The 16,517-nt window shown below is 39.7% G+C and overlaps 1 protein-coding gene across 9 annotated transcripts in view; it reads right to left on the bottom strand.

The window, feature by feature from the left end:
- The window catches only part of LOC110493692, a 30,393-nt gene that overhangs the window by 11,853 nt on the left and 2,023 nt on the right, over nt 1–16,517 (bottom strand). For 2 of the 9 annotated variants that reach the window (XM_036949683.1, XM_036949684.1), the window contains exons 2-18: nt 13,497–13,626; nt 12,566–12,721; nt 12,287–12,424; nt 10,977–11,128; nt 9,755–9,858; nt 9,421–9,604; nt 9,072–9,203; nt 8,834–8,978; nt 8,511–8,646; nt 7,462–7,612; nt 7,236–7,372; nt 4,793–4,904; nt 4,546–4,609; nt 4,098–4,304; nt 3,635–3,780; nt 3,356–3,474; nt 1,961–2,085 (exon numbers count right to left, since the gene is read on the bottom strand). In XM_036949683.1, the coding sequence (XP_036805578.1) occupies nt 1,961–2,085; nt 3,356–3,474; nt 3,635–3,780; nt 4,098–4,304; nt 4,546–4,609; nt 4,793–4,904; nt 7,236–7,372; nt 7,462–7,612; nt 8,511–8,646; nt 8,834–8,978; nt 9,072–9,166 (1,437 nt within the window). In that variant the 5' untranslated portion in view covers nt 9,167–9,203; nt 9,421–9,604; nt 9,755–9,858; ... (2 more) ...; nt 12,566–12,721; nt 13,497–13,626. Of the gene's footprint in view, nt 1–1,960; nt 2,086–3,355; nt 3,475–3,634; nt 3,781–4,097; nt 4,305–4,545; nt 4,610–4,792; nt 4,905–7,235; nt 7,373–7,461; nt 7,613–8,510; nt 8,647–8,833; nt 8,979–9,071; nt 9,204–9,338; nt 9,605–9,754; nt 9,859–10,976; nt 11,129–12,286; nt 12,425–12,565; nt 12,722–13,496; nt 13,627–16,517 lie in introns of those variants that run through there. The other 7 variants (XM_036949685.1, XM_036949687.1, XM_036949686.1 and 4 more) reach the window with 7 other exon arrangements.

Here is a 16,517-nt window from a genome sequence, read left to right as displayed (position 1 = left end):
ATATCAAATTAGCATTATTCGTTACAATCCGTATAATATCAGTGTTACTAATTTCCCTTATAAAGGGACATATCACTATTTTTTTTACCTTATACAGTATACTCTGAAAGTATTCAGAAGCCTTGACTTTTTCCACATTTTGTTACATTACAGCCTTATTCTAAAATGTATTAAATCGTTTTTGTCCCTCATCAATCTACAAATGAAGCAAAAACAGGTTTTTATAATTCATAAGAAATAAAATACTTTTACATAAGTATTCAGACTCTTTACTCAGTACTTTGTTGAAGCACCTTTGGCAGCGATTACAGCCTTGAGTCTTCTTGGGCATGCTACAAGCTTGGCACACCTGTATTTGGGGAGTTTCTCCCATTCTTCTCTGCAGATCCTCTCAAGCTCTGTCAGGTTGGATGGGGAGCGTCACTGCACAGATATTTTCACGTCTCTCCAGAGATGTTAGATCGGGTTCAAGTCCGGGCTCTGGCTGGGCCACTCAAGGACATTCAGAGACTTGCGTTGTCTTGGCTCTGTGCTTCGAGTCGTTGTCCTGGCGAACCTTCATCCCAGTCTGAGGTCCTGAGCAGGTTTTCATCAAGGATCTCTCTGTACTTTGCTCCGATCTTTCCCTCGATCCTGACTAGTCTCCAAGTCCCTGCTGCTGAAAAACATCCACAGAGCATGATGCTGCCAACACCATGCTTCACCGTAGGGATGGTGCCAGGTTTCCTCCAGATGTAACGTTTGACATTCAGGCCAAAGAGTTCAATATTGGTTTCATCAGACCAGAGAATATTGTTTCTCATGGTCTAAGATTCCTTTAGGTGCCTTTTGGAAAACTCCAAGTGGGCTGTCATGTGCTTTTTACTGAAGAGTGGCCACTCTACCATAAAGGCCTGATTGGTGGAGTGCTGCAGAGATGGTTGTCCTTCTGGAAGGTTCTCTCATCTCCACAGAGGAACTCTGGAGCTCTGTTAGTGACCATCAGGTTCCTGATCACCTCCCTGACCAAGGTCCTTCTCCCCCGACTGCTCAGTTTGGCCGGGCGGCCAGCTCTAGGAAGAGTCTTGGTGGTTCCAAACTTCTTCCATTTAAAAATGATGGAGGCCACTGTGTTCTTGGGAACCTTCAATGCTGCAGAATTATTAATATTTTTTTGCCTCGACTCAACCCGGTCTCGGAGCTCTATGGACAATTTCTTCGACCTCATGGCTTGGTTCTTGCTCTGTCAACTGTGGGACCTTATATAGACAGGTGTGTGCCTTTCCAAATCATGTCCAATCAATTGAATTTACCAGAAGATGACTCTAATCAAGTTGTAGAAACATCTCAAGGATGATCAATGGAAACAGGATGCACCTGAGCTCAATTTTCGAGTCTCACGGCAAAGGGTCTGAATACTTACGTAAATAAGGTATTTCTGTTTTTAAACTCAAACTCTAAAAAGCTGTTATCGCTTTGTCATTGTGGGGTATTGTGTGTAGGTTGATGAGGAAAATTGTTTATTTAATCCATTTTAGAATAAAGCTGTAACGTAACAAAATGTGGAAAACGTCAAGGGATCTGAATACTTTCTGAATACAGTGTATATCATTATGTCCAGCACCATACCTTTGTATGGCACGTTTCTAGGTTCTGTAGTCAATAAGATAAGAAAAGGTCCTGAGAAAAAACGTTCTGTGATTTTACAAAATGACAAGAAGTTTCAAGCTAAGTCTCCGTGCCACAATAAACTTGTGGTCTTTGAAAACCACTGTTTTTTAAATCCTCTGGAGTCATTTTATTAGGACCTTTTCTTCTTATCTATAGAGAATGTATAAACGCATCATTTTCACATACGTAGACACTGGCATGGTGCTGGGGTAAAAAAGTGGTGAAGTGTCCCTTTAACTTATTTCATATCAAATACATGGAAACAAACATTAGTATCCTGTTTGAATAGATTTCACTTGATAAGTCCTACCTCGCTCGTAATGGAGGATGGGTTCATTTTTTCCTTAGGCTTCCTCATCTCCAAAGATAGAACTGTTTCCATTTCAAAGAGCTTCAGACCAGCTGTTCCTGTCTCTGGTTTGAAACAGCACCCTCCTACAAGGCATGGACGAAGTAGAATTAGTTGCCTCACTTTTATTACTTGATGCAAATATGAAGGAACAAATAGGGCATCTGTTGAGCCCCAAAAACACACCAGATGGCTACAACACATTTCAATAGACTCTAGTCTAGTCTGATGTGTCCTCTGAATTGATCCAAATGCAATTTAAGCTTTCAAAAAGATGCACACTGGTTGTAAAAGAATGCATCATAATGAAAATCAGACAATTTAGACCAGAAAAGTGATTTAGAAGCTAAGTCATTGTTTAAAAACAAACTAATTCTAAACCCTTTACAATCCCTTTCTAAGGTATACTTCAAGTGTTACTATTACGTTATACTGTAGTATTACAATGAAATTGGGGGGCGAAAGGTTGCAGAATGCGGTTTGAATGTGTGAAGGGAAAAACGACTCTGGCATGTGTAGTAATAGGAAGTATTATTGGAATAGGCACTTATAGTAAGTAAGGTAAGGTAGTTTATTAGCAGAATTGCAAGCTACTGTAGTTCGAGTTGAGGGGCACATTTTCAGGTTAGAATTTGTCCCAATAATTGCAATGAAATTGCCTACTTGTAAATATTATCACAACCTGCATCTTGACTAGTTTCTGAAAGGCGTTGCATGTGTAATAATTTCTGTCACATTTTGTTACTGACTGTAATATTGAATACTGACACCAAACACTGACACAAATATTTTATAAATGCTATGTTGAAACATTTGGAATGTTGCCTTTCTTCCACTTGCTTAGGCCTTCTTGTGTAAAATGTTGAGTCATGCAAAAATAACGAGAAGGTATTAGCACAAAAAAATGCATTCATTCTGACCGTCATCCAGATTTGAACCACAAGGAAACCATCATTATGATGTCCTATGCTCACTGGGATGAGCTAGAATCTCCTTAGACATTAGACATTATAATGATGACCTAAGCCCACTGGGATGAGCTAGAACCTCCTTAGACATTAGACATTACAATGATGACCTAAGCCCACTGGGATGAGCTAGAACCTCCTTAGACATTAGACATTATAATGATGACCTAAGCCCACTGGGATGAGCTAGAACCTCCTTAGACATTAGACATTATAATGATGACCTAAGCCCACTGGGATGAGCTAGAACCTCCTTAGACATTAGACATTATAATGATGACCTAAGCCCACTGGGATGAGCTAGAACCTCCTTAGACATTAGACATTATAATGATGACCTAAGCCCACTGGGATGAGCTAGAACCTCCTTAGACATTAGACATTATACCTGTTGCATTGCTGATTCCATGGAGCATGTGGTTATCCACCTTTCCGACAACGATGGCATCAACTATAATGTTAAAGCGCATCAACTTGGTTGTGACGTCATGTGGTTTTGTCTTTGACCTACGAACACAATTCTTAATAAATACAATCCCAAATGGAACACTACCCTTTATGTTATTGCATTGCATGTAAAACAATCGAAAATATAAACATATCCACAAACAGATTGTAATCACTGTTTTCCACACTGAAAAAAGTCTGAAGATAAATCATTTTTTACCCCACATCATTCCCATCTGTGAGACATATAATGCGAAGTCTGCAGTCTGGAAATTGTGTTCCAACTTTTTCCAGTTCAGATGTGCCATGATTCAAGGCATCATACAGCACAGTGCGTCCATTTGCCTTAAGATTGTGTATGTGCACCTGTAAGTGCCAAAATTGTTTACATGTAAATCGATTGTTTGTTTTTTTAGAGAGAAAGACACACTTTGTATACTCCCAAACATCTAATGGGGATAGCCAACATTCTTTGTTTTACATGTAATAAGATAGCTGACATAACATACCAGATTAGATCTTACCTCACATGAAAAAGGGTAAAGAATGATACCATGAATCCCACAAAATCCCATGTTTGAGGGGAGTATGAGTATATGGTCTCAGTACACCAAGGTCTGTATTTTATGGAACTGATTTGCTATTTTGCATTCAGAAAATAGACATGAGAAAAATATATTTACCTTAAAGGTCTCCAGAGTCTCTGTAAATGTGTGGAGAGTCTTAACTGATGAGTTAAACTTCACCAAGCCAATGACATGATGGAAATCGTAAGCCATGCTTCTAGTTGTGAAGTTATCAAACAGCTGTTTGACTGCATCCAACCGTGTCATTTTGTCATCTGAATCATAGCATGTCTCGTTCATGGAGGAGCTTGAATCCACTAGCACCTAAAGAATGTTGGATGGAGAAAACAGCAAAGGAGGAGCTAACTTCACTGTTATAATGTAGAATGTTGTTACACCAACATACGTGTCATTCTAAGGTGAAGACCTCGGGGTGCTACTTAGTCTTTGCCAACATCTCATCATTGGAGCCATATCAATGGCTCATGCTTGCAGTGTCAACTGACCTTAGATGCAGAAATGTAAATGGATACAGTATATTAAAATCTAATCTATCATAAATTACCAATATTGCCTCTTTTGGAGTCCTGGTGGTCATGAACGTCTGGTCACTTCTGGTATCTCTCATTCTACAGAGAAATTCAAAACATACAATAAGCATTGAAGGGGTATGATGGAGATTATAGGTACATCCATTAATTGAACTCATTATCAATGTGATCCATGTTCATGAACTGCCCACCAGTAATTATGAAGCTTCATATAGTTTCAAACAGAACGTTTGACTTGTTTTCATATTATAAGTATCTTACTCATGTGCCAATTCGTCCACATTCAAAGTTTTGTGTTTCCCAGCTAAGCAATCAAAAACAACGAACTCCTGAGGAGATCCTTTGGCTTTTTCAATGTAAACACCCAGGTTATCTGTAAAACAACAAACAATTATTTATAACCACGCAAAGGATAAATGGCAAAACAGCAGAAGCAATGATTCAAATATATATTTTAAGCAGCACTTTAGTTTACGGTGCTGAAATAACATGGCAACAACTGGGAAGTTAGAGGAAACAACAGGGAAATAAGATGACAACAACTGGGAAGTAAGAGGAAACAACAGGGAAATAACAGGGCAACAAATGGGAAGTAAGAGGAAACAACAGGGAAATAAGATGGCAACAACTGGGAAGTAAGAGGAAACAACAGGGAAATAACAGGGCAACAAATGGGAAGTAAGAGGAAACAACAGGGAAATAACAGGGCAACAACTGGGAAGTTAGAGGAAACAACAGGGAAATAAGATGACAACAACTGGGAAGTAAGAGGAAACAACAGGGAAATAACAGGGCAACAAATGGGAAGTAAGAGGAAACAACAGGGAAATAAGATGGCAACAACTGGGAAGTAAGAGGAAACAACAGGGAAATAAGATGACAACAACTGGGAAGTAAGAGGAAACAACAGGGAAATAAGATGGCAACAACTGGGAAGTAAGAGGAAACAACAGGGAAATAAGATGACAACAACTGGGAAGTAAGAGGAAACAACAGGGAAATAACAGGGCAACAAATGGGAAGTAAGAGGAAACAACAGGGAAATAACAGGGCAACAAATGGGAAGTAAGAGGAAACAACAGGGAAATAACAGGGCAACAAATGGGAAGTAAGAGGAAACAACAGGGAAATAACAGGGAAACAAATGGGAAGTAAGAGGAAACAACAGGGAAATAAGAGGAAACAACAGGGAAATAAGATGACAACAACTGGGAAGTAAGAGGAAACAACAGGGAAATAAGATGGCAACAACTGGGAAGTAAGAGGAAACAACAGGGAAATAAGATGGCAACAACTGGGAAGTAAGAGGAAACAACAGGGAAATAAGATGGCAACAACTGAGAAGTAAGAGGAAACAACAGGGAAATAAGATGGCAACAACTGGGAAGTAAGAGGAAACAACAGGGAAATAAGATGACAACAACTGGGAAGTAAGAGGAAACAACAGGGAAATAACAGGGCAACAAATGGGAAGTAAGAGGAAACAACAGGGAAATAACAGGGCAACAAATGGGAAGTAAGAGGAAACAACAGGGAAATGAGATGACAACAACTGGGAAGTAAGAGGAAACAACAGGGAAATAACAGGGAAACAAATGGGAAGTAAGAGGAAACAACAGGGAAATAAGAGGAAACAACAGGGAAATAAGATGACAACAACTGGGAAGTAAGAGGAAACAACAGGGAAATAAGATGGCAACAACTGAGAAGTAAGAGGAAACAACAGGGAAATAAGATGGCAACAACTGGGAAGTAAGAGGAAACAACAGGGAAATAACATAGCAACAACATGGTAACAACGTGGTAATAACCTATTCATAGTTAGTATTTAGCTGCTAAATACAGATATGCAGAGTGATGAATGTTCCTGGTTGTTACGTAGAAATAATGATTTGTTAAGAACTATAAGAAAGAAATAATGAATAATGATTTGTCTAAAAACTATAAATAATAGAGGCTAGTATGTACAAGTTATGTAATAAATATTTATGGCCATTTCTCCTCTTCTCAGCAGCACCGTACGTATTAAGAATCCACTTGGAACTTTCGTAGAAAGAATGGTTATTTAACCGAATCATTTGAGAAACTATATCATACTTATAATGTATGTGAGCCAATCTCAAAATGTACCTTTTGGGTCTTTGCTTGTTGCGCATAATTATCCAGTCATTACCATGTTGTTATTGACTATACTTAAGTATTTATTATTCTGAGCCTGCTCCCCGGGCGCTGATGACGTGGTGGTAGATTAAGGCAACCCCCCCCCTCACACACACACACCTCTTTGATTCAGAGGGGTTGGGTTAAATGCGGAAGACACATTTCAATTGAATGCATTCAGTTGTGCCACTGCTAGATATCCCCTTTCCCTTCACTTGTTTCAGCACTGTAAATGTTAATGCTACCAAAAGTTCATATTCCCATAAAATAAATAAAAATACACGCTTCAATAACAAGCATGTGATGAACTGGCAGTATGTGAAAGTGCTATCTGTAAATGCAGTGTATCATATGTCTGATGAACCAAAGACATCAACAGTTCTGCTGCAATGTGAATGAATTGTGCACATATTCATTTGCATAGGCCTAAGCAACAATAAGCGAACACCATGAGATGGGACTTTCCATGACCATAATAATCTCAAACATGAATGATACATCGTACCAAGACTTGAACTAGTAGGCACAAGGCCCGGTAGCCTACCTTCTTTCAAAAGAATGAGACGTGGCCCATCCACTCCTACACTCTTCAACTGCAGTGGTGGAGTGACTGTCAGGTGAGGGTAAGCATTCAATTCTTCAGTCATCTTGGCAAATGTCTCATCTAGTTTGATCTGAAAGCTTTAATTTGATTAAACAATAAATCATGAATTACCAGTTACACTATCGATGCAGATAAAGTATTGAACGATACAATGAAAGAATCGTACTTTTGACCAGTCACAAGTCCATATGAAACCCAAACAGGGAAGGTTTTGATGGATGGAGGCAGACTGAGTAAAATCTTTTCGACATCGGTAGCTCTCCACATTGAAGTTTCTGTCAGGATCTCAGCAGAGCAGTTTGGGATTCTTTCTCCATCTTAGCAGTGGTAAAACACGTCATGCAATTACAACATTTGATCATGAAACTACTGTACATGTCAAAGTTTAATTCACATATCAAAAGTTATACTTTTTTCTGTTTACAAAAAAACAAGACATTATTAGCTGCTCTTCCAGTGCAGACACTAACACATCTCAGCAATCAATGATTGCAGGGTAGCCTAGTGGTTTGAGCGTTGGACTAGTAACCGAAAGGTTGCAAGTTCGAATCCCCGAGCTGACAAGGTACAAATCTGTCGTTCTGCCCCTGAACAGGCAGTTAACCCACTGTTGAAAATAAGAATTTGTTCTTAACTGACTTGCCTAGTAAAATAAAATAAAAAAATAAAAATTAACATAGGTGCATGACAATTAGTTCTGGGTTTGACTAAGAAATCAAATTCACACTCTGTAGAGAGCCCTGTAATTCTTAACTCTGAGGGAACATGCCAAAGTTTCATCAAACCCGTTCCTATGTTTAACATTATGGCTGCAGTGAGCCAGTCAAGTCACAGCTATTGATTCAAAACCAATGTTTAAACTCTAGAGCCAATTGATCTTGTGTTATGGAATTTGGTACATGATATGATGGCATTTTACATATATCTTTGATGTACTGTAGAATTGAGTTGTGCAGAGCAGTTTCCCATTAGTATGGTACTATTGTAGCCTGAGTACCAGTCTGTTTAGATATCCATTCACTACTTGCCACTCCTTGTTATGCCAAACATGTTTGGCATCACACAGAGTGCTGGTTGTGGCATGTAAGCACAAAACAGGCTCCGGATTTCAGGCCAGTACTGTTGGCCATTGTGCCACATGTAGATGTTACTGAAAATATATTGTGCCCACAGTGCTGTGCATATTACAAATACCCACATCTGCTCATGTTTTACCTTTAATTTTCTGTAGGACATACTCTCTTTCAAAGACATCTGGTAGTCCAGGTACTTGAACTGGGTCGCTGAAGCGCACTCCTGGTTGAGAGGTCAAACATATCGGTGCAAAGACCTCATGTTGGGAACTCTCTTTCTAGGGTAGACAAAGAGATAGAAAACACATGCATATTGTGGTCATTTGTTTATGTTACATGCCAAACAAATAGAGGTGCAGTATCTCAGTTCCCCATTAAAAACATTTTATAACGTGCAATACAATACGATCCATAATGTATTATCAATGGTACCTAAAAAAAAACAAAAAAAAACAACGGGCATACCTCTGCTTTAGATATCAGGTAGGCCCAGCAAACTGGTGCATTCTCAAACACGTCGGGGTCTTCAATGATCTTGTCACCTCTTTTTTTTATCGAGGCTTGGCAACAGCTCTCTGAAGAGAGTGTACAATCCCTCAACAATGGCAATCTAAAACAAATCAATGTTAGGAATCTATATGTAGACTTACATGATATTATATGTGTACTGTACATTACGCCTGTGTTCAAAAATATGTATCACCTTCTGGGTCCTACTTCCACTTTCATTTCTGCACAACAGCTGATACAAACTTTGTGCCAGGGGATTACATCCACTGAGCTTTCGAATGTACGCATTCACTTTCTTGAATCCCTCTCCGGAATGTTGAACTTTCTGTAAGGACATTAGGGAAGATCATTTAAATGCATGATGGGTGGCTCGATGAGGCAAGGGACTGTAGATTGAACATCCCATATCACAAGCAAAGGAACATTGCAGCACTCTTAATCTGGACATGGTAATACCAACACATCTGAAGTTTGAATAAACGGTTCCCACGGCATGGTCAACACGACTGTAACAAGACAATGTGAATATCTGAATATCTCACAACGGTGTATAGTGAAGAAAAGAAAGCGCTGAGTCCTTTCCGGGTTTGTTGCACTGAGGGTACAACATCATTCAAGAAGAATTCCATGTTGTCCTGATTCTCATCGGGGAAGGAGGACAACGAAAAGGGCACAGTTGTCTCCTCATTGATTCCACAATCTTGCAAAGTTTCACCGTGTTCACCTCTGCAAAAAGGTACATTAGGAAGAAGTTGTATTGAAGCTATATACGGTCAAATGATAAGATGTGCAGGGGTTTATTAATTGACATAATTTTGTGTTGTTAAATGTATTAATACATGATTAAATCACAATTATATATGCACGTGACATTACTTATAAAGGAGGACATGTGCTGGGATTCCACTTTCATTAGAGAGCTTTTGTCTCAAGACTCTAATTGTGTCACTTGTCAAGTCCACCTTGACCTCATAGTCTCCCTGTTGGTGAAAAGCACAGTATATTCAATAATTGACAGACATTATTTACAGAGACAGCTTAGTTGCTACCAGAGGGCTATACCACGTAGCGAGATAGAGGAGTTAGCGGGCTAACTTTGGTAAACTCTTAAACTCTGGACAACCATTAACACAAAGCAGGCTCACCTTTTAGCTAGGTATATTTCTATGGCAACGAATCTTTCAGCTCTAACTTGCTCCGTGGCAGGTTAACTCCACTTTATCACTTAAAGTAAAAAATGTGAGACTTGAGTTGAGGACCAATCAAATGAGATTCCCTCCCTTTTGCAAAGATTGCGTCACATCATTCTCTTCATACAGACAATATTTTGATGAAGACGACCGATTAAATATTTTATTAATCAAATCTTATTTTGTGTTAAAAACAGTAAGTAAAACTCTGGTTTGACTGTATTAATACAATTATTTATCGAATTAGAAAACAGCCTGCTCGTTCATGGATAAGCATACCAAAGACGGCATTAACAATACCCATAGTAAAAGCAAGACAGCACTTCTAATAGCCTGCTTACCACTATAACCTGAATTTGCAGGATAACCTTTCTTTCATTTTGATTTCGACCACCAACAAAGAAAAAGGTGGCACTGGCTCGACCAGGAATCTCTGTTCGCGTATTGTCTCAATTAAGTTATCGGCGTTCACCTAGCTGGGCTATCCACATCAATCAATCAATCAAATGTATTTATAAAGCCCTTTTTACATCAGCAGATGTCTCAAAGTGCTGTTCAGAAACCCAGCTTAAACCCCAAACAGTAAGCAATGCACATGCAACATGCAGTTACAAGCCTGGCTTGAGTTAGCAGCAGGTGTTGGATCAATATCCACCTTCGTGATATCCATTAAGCATAAATTGGAATGTGAAGCTAATTGAAGCTAGCTAGCTTTAGAAAATCCTCAATAGATCTAGCCGGCGTCGTAGTATACCCCTCTGGTATTACACCCTTTCATAATACATACAGGTTTGGAAAAGTAAGGGGTTAGAATCACAGTAAATACAGCTAAAACAGCTATAAATATATACATAAATTGAGTCCTGCCACGTTGAGCTTTGTATTTTTCAATAATGTGATGAATTCACCTTGAGCATAATGTGGCATCGAACATTCTCCTCTCCTGAGATGTCAGTCATCTCTCGTTGTGGCATGTGGGGGGCTTGTTTCAAGTTCTCCTTGGGTGTAAATATGGCATAAAGCTCACTTCCATTTTCAATGTGCCTGTCTTTCAAAGACCCTAAAATGGTTGTAATATAAGATGCTTGTCAACACAAGGGATCTTCCATGTCATTTCACCTCAAATTATATGTATTTACAGTAGCCGTCAAAAGTTTGGACACAATACTCATTCAAGGTTGTTTTTTTGTGTGTTTTTTTTAGAATAATAGTGAAGACATCAAAACTATGAAATAACACATGAAATCTTGTAGTAACCAAAAAAGTGTTAAACAAATCAAAAAGCATTCCATGTGAAGCTGGTTGAGAGAAAGCCAAGAGTGTGCAAAGCTGTCATCAAGGAAAAGGATGGCTACTTTGAAGAGTCTGAAATATAAAATATATTTTGATTTGTTTGACACTTTTTTGGTTACTACTGGTTGTCTCCCTACACACCTGGTTTCAATCCCATTTTTCAATCCCAATCCCTGTTGTGCATTTAACCCTCTGTTTCCCCTCATGTCTTTGTCAGAGATTGTCCATTATTGTTTCGTGTTGTTTGTATTGGTGCGCGACGGGTCCTCGTACCCACTTTGTTTTGTTTATTTATTCATGGTTTTGCAGTTATGTTTTCGAAGTTATTAAACTACTCCATTTTACCAAGTTCAATTCTCCTGCGCCTGACTTCATTGCCACCTATACACACGCCTATGACAATAAGACCTAGTTGTAACACGCTCAATACTACTAGTAGTACTAATGTCCCGTGTGGCTCAGTTGATAGAGCATGGCACCTGCAACGGCAGGGCTATGGGTTTGATTCCCACGAGGGACCAGTATGAAAATGCATGCACTCACTGTAAGTCGCTCTGGATAAGAGCGTCTGCTAAATTATGTAAACTTACTACTTCTGGGCTATAGTCAATAAAGGCTACTATCCCATTGCAGATGCAATTAGCTGTTAGCTAAATCTGCTACAACACAATTTCACTTGTCTGCTGAGACTCGTGTTTTTATTGTCCCTGTTCAAATAAACGTAAATTACATTTATAATACAGTCACTATTATACTAGCCTCAAACTTTAAACACTAGCCTCTAACAATTTAAACTTCTAAACTCCTCCAACTAACATAAAATACTTCTGGACAGCTTATAACAAAATACCCTTTTTAGTCATGAATGTGAATGTGTTTTCATAATGGGGTATTCATAAAAGCATACTGTATCTGGCATACGTACATGTGTTGAAGAAAGGATCATCAGTTAGAGGCATTCCCTCAATGGTGTAGAGGCACAGGGCTCTGGAATTCCCAATGGCCTCTTGGTGACAAATCCTTAGCATCAGATCTTCAACCGTGTTTTGGGCAGGATCCATGTCTATAATTCAAAATATAGTCAAACATGAGGCATGTCACAAAGTAATGACTTTTAGTGATATGATGCTTTTGATAAGAGTTATAGAATCCCTTTGAATAAAATGCTCTCCTCTTTCCTATATGACCTACTACTATGTCTCACCTCTGATGTCTCTTGGCTCAGGACAGTGGGGATATGTGTACTGCAGATGGAAAGACTCCATCGATTTCTGTACAGGCATTGCTTGCTGTGGCGCTCTGAGTCGTTGGATGAAATCTTTCATTTTTTCAAAGCGATTCTTTTCTACATGACTGAAATCTGTTGGGAAAAAATGAACCACAGACCCTTTTTGACCAGCCATGCAGCTTGCTAATAATCCCATTGTACGCTGATGTGTGCCCCACAATGGCAAAGAACTTCAACCAAACAAGTGAAAAATGAATGGGGCCCAACACTGCAAGAACAATGTTTTCGATGTTATAACTAAATTAAACATTGTCACAATGTCACATCTTATTACTCGGATTGAGGCCTGATAGCCATAAAAACTAGGACTTTAGAGTGAAATATCCATTGACCCCCTACTCATCTAAGTACTTTGTGATGCACCATTTACTGCCAGCCTTTAGTATATTATATAATCATATGTTATTCATGTATTATATTATTGTATTATTAATTCAGTCTGAAGCGGCGATACATTCACAATGAAACCAAAACTGTGATTAATCAGATTTTCACCAGTAGGTTAAGTCAGCTTGATAGTAACTAGCTATTGTAGGCCAAATACATCAGATATGCGATTAAAAACAGGTTGAGACTGATTGTATGTTAGCATTTTTGTCTATAACGACATGGGGTGGTATAAGAATAAATCACTCTGGGCTATGATGTTAAATGGGAAAGGGAAAGGGGATCCCTAGTCAGTTGTACAACTGAATGCATTCAACTTAAATGTGTCTTCCGCATTTAACCCAACCCCCTCTGAATCAGAGAGGTGCAGAGGGCTGCCTTAAATTCAAGGCGCATCTAGCGAAGAACTACACAGTGTCAATATGGTGTCATGGAGTCAGTTACATGTCTGTGGCCTTACTCATTTTGTCTAAATCTTCACCATTTACGCCATCAATGAAATCTCTCTCATCTTGGACACCCAAAGTGAGGAATGTATTGTAGTAGGCCTCCAGTCTGTGCTGCGCGAGGAGATTGAATATCTTATCCATCTAGAACAAAATGAAGGTAAAACATTCCAACATTAACATAAAGGCTGGGCACCAACATTGATCATTCGATTTGATACCGTTATGAGTAAAGCATATCTTGATACGTATCAGTTTATCCTCCTACACCATTATGTAAAAAAGCTTACATGACTGATTTTGCAAACACAAAACCCTCTCACAGGCTCTCAACTTTATAGCACACTTAAAGAATCCTTAAATGGTGAAGCTGCCACGTCCGTTTGGGATACTGCATCGAACACTGTTTTTTCCCCTCAGACCCCATGGCATGTGCGATAGAAGAGCAGAATGTGGACTGCACATGTGGTTTGCCACGCTGCAGGATGCTCCTCGCCCCCAGTTCCTCAACAACACAAAAACAATAACAAAGGCACTGGGGGCGAACAGTTGCGCTGTTTCCCCAAATGTGGATTTGGTTTTTAACTGCCTGCTGAAAGGTAGGTTAGGTTAGGCCTGTGGTGTAGCTGTTCATAGTAATAAGGGATTGTTTATTTACATTCTGTCCTGTACTCTTACATTGTATATCCCGTTTCTTCTTACATAAGGACAGGGCCAGCTCTAACCTTTTGGGGGCCCCCCTCTTAACGGTGGAGAGACAAACATACGTTTTAAAGCAGCAATGTTGCAGTTTTATAGCAACTTTTCAGCAGTTTGACACATTTTGCCATGGGGTGGAGAGCAAATTTTGCAATTTTATAGCACCTTCATGCAATTCTACTCATTCTGCCATTGGGCAGAGATAAATTTTTTCAATTTTAAAGCAAATTTCCTGCAATTCTACCCATTTTGCCATGGGGTGGACCCAGATTAAATGTTGTGATTTTTTTAACACTAAGAAAAAAAAATATGTATTTATTTATTTATTTATTATTGTAAGTACAAAAGTGTCCTCTTTAGTGGTCATTAGGAAGTAAATATGAAACATTTTTCATTACAGTCAATGGGTACAGTAGGTAAAAAAACACTACAGAGGACATTTTTTGATAAGCTCTTATTTAATGTGAAATAACTTTTACACAGTGACAATTAATAATTACACAAAAGTTGTCAACACATGTGATATCATTGAAAGGCCCAGAATGTCCCCTCAACAGGACGTAATCCAGAGGCTTGTATGGCCTCAGAGATATGGACCAAGAAATGATGTACACTAGAGAGGACACAAATTAATTGATTGTTAATTAACAAACAAGTTTTGCATCTCCAGGCCTCCAAGCTGGATGCAAGCCGCTGATGAGCACCTTTTGAACATTGACATTTTAAAAAGTTGAATAAATCAGTTTAATATGTACCATCACAATAAATACATAATTTATTTAGTAAAGTCTAAAGAAACATTATGATATGAAGAAAATGCATGTCAGAAGAACAGAACATGAGTTGGCCAACTATATTATCTGGCGATGCCAGGCTGTAGGCTGTAGGCTTGTTAATTTAGCTGACAAGACATGCTTGTAAGTCCCGTGCCATTATTTTATATTATAGGATTTTATAGGAAGAAGAAATAATTGAATTTAGCTGAATAAAATAGTAAGGATATTTTTACCATTCCAGAGCGAATACACATATGAAGTGGCTATGTTGAGCGCAAAAGAGATCATTTGAAAGTCCTATATGAGACACTCTGTAACGCTCGTCTGAGGAGTGGACCAAAGCGCAGCGTGGTACGTGTTCATGATTTTTTATTAACTCAGAACACTTTGAACAAAAATAACAAAGAGACAAACTAACAGTTCTGTAAGGTAACCAAACTAAACAGAAAACATAGAAGCGGGCCCCGGACTGGGGACCCTCGTTGGGGCCCAGGACTGGGCACCCTCGTTGCGGGCCCCGGACTGGGCACCCTCGTTGCGGGCCCCGGACTGGGCACCCTCGTTGCGGGCCCCGGACTGGGCACCCTCGTTGCGGGCCCCGGACTGGGCACCCTCGTTGCTGGAGGCTCCGGACTGGGCACCCTCGTTGCAGGCCCTGGACTGGGCACCCTTGTTGCGGGCACCGGACTGGGCCAACCAAAGGGACAATCCCGGGGATCCACGGGGATCCCGAGGCACGGGAACCTGTTCACCAGCTGAGGCATGGGAGCCTATTGAGCCTTCTGAGGCCTGGCAGTCTGTCGAGCCAGCAGTGGCATGGGAGTCTATCAAAAACCGCTGAGGTATGGAAACCCGTCAAGCCAGGTGAGGCAGGGGAACCCGACAAACCGTCTGAGGCCTCCCAGGTAGCTCCAGGTTCAAACACCCGGACCCGACATCACCTCCAACACAAAAAATAAAAAATAAAAACACCCCCTGATAATTCCCTTTGGTGAGGCATCATTCTGTACAGAGTGCGCTGAGAGTCGGGAAGCAAGTTCAGGGTGTGAGTGTTTTAATAAAAATAAACATAATACAAAACAAGAAACACTAACAGCACACAGACATGAAACAGAAACAATGACACCTGGGGAAGGAACAAAATGGAGTGACATATATAGTGCAGGTAACAAGGAGGTGATGGAGTTGATGAGGTGATGATGTTTTTTTAAAAGACAAACCGGGTGTGAAAGCTAGTTTGAGCTAGCTAGCTAAGCCAAGTTATCTAGCTAGCTACCTAATGTGAAACAATGCACGACACAGTAACATTAGCTAGCTCTTTCCCCCCCGCTTTTGGTCAACCACATCGCCTTGCCCATTTGTCCATCTAAAAGTAATTCCACTCAACGACGGCTGCACTGTATGGTAGACTTTCTAAACAGCTGAAACAATCCTCATTCACAAGCTTGCCGGATTACTTTGATATTCTGGATTTGGTGGGCGAATTAACCCACCAATTGGGTCATATCTCAATAACTCAACATAAATAACCTAACCATGCTGTTTTTAAAGAAAACGTGA

Source organism: Oncorhynchus mykiss, chromosome 17, assembly GCF_013265735.2.
Source record: "Oncorhynchus mykiss isolate Arlee chromosome 17, USDA_OmykA_1.1, whole genome shotgun sequence".
Taxonomy (NCBI): domain Eukaryota; kingdom Metazoa; phylum Chordata; class Actinopteri; order Salmoniformes; family Salmonidae; genus Oncorhynchus; species Oncorhynchus mykiss.
This window is presented reverse-complemented; position numbering and strand designations above follow the sequence as displayed.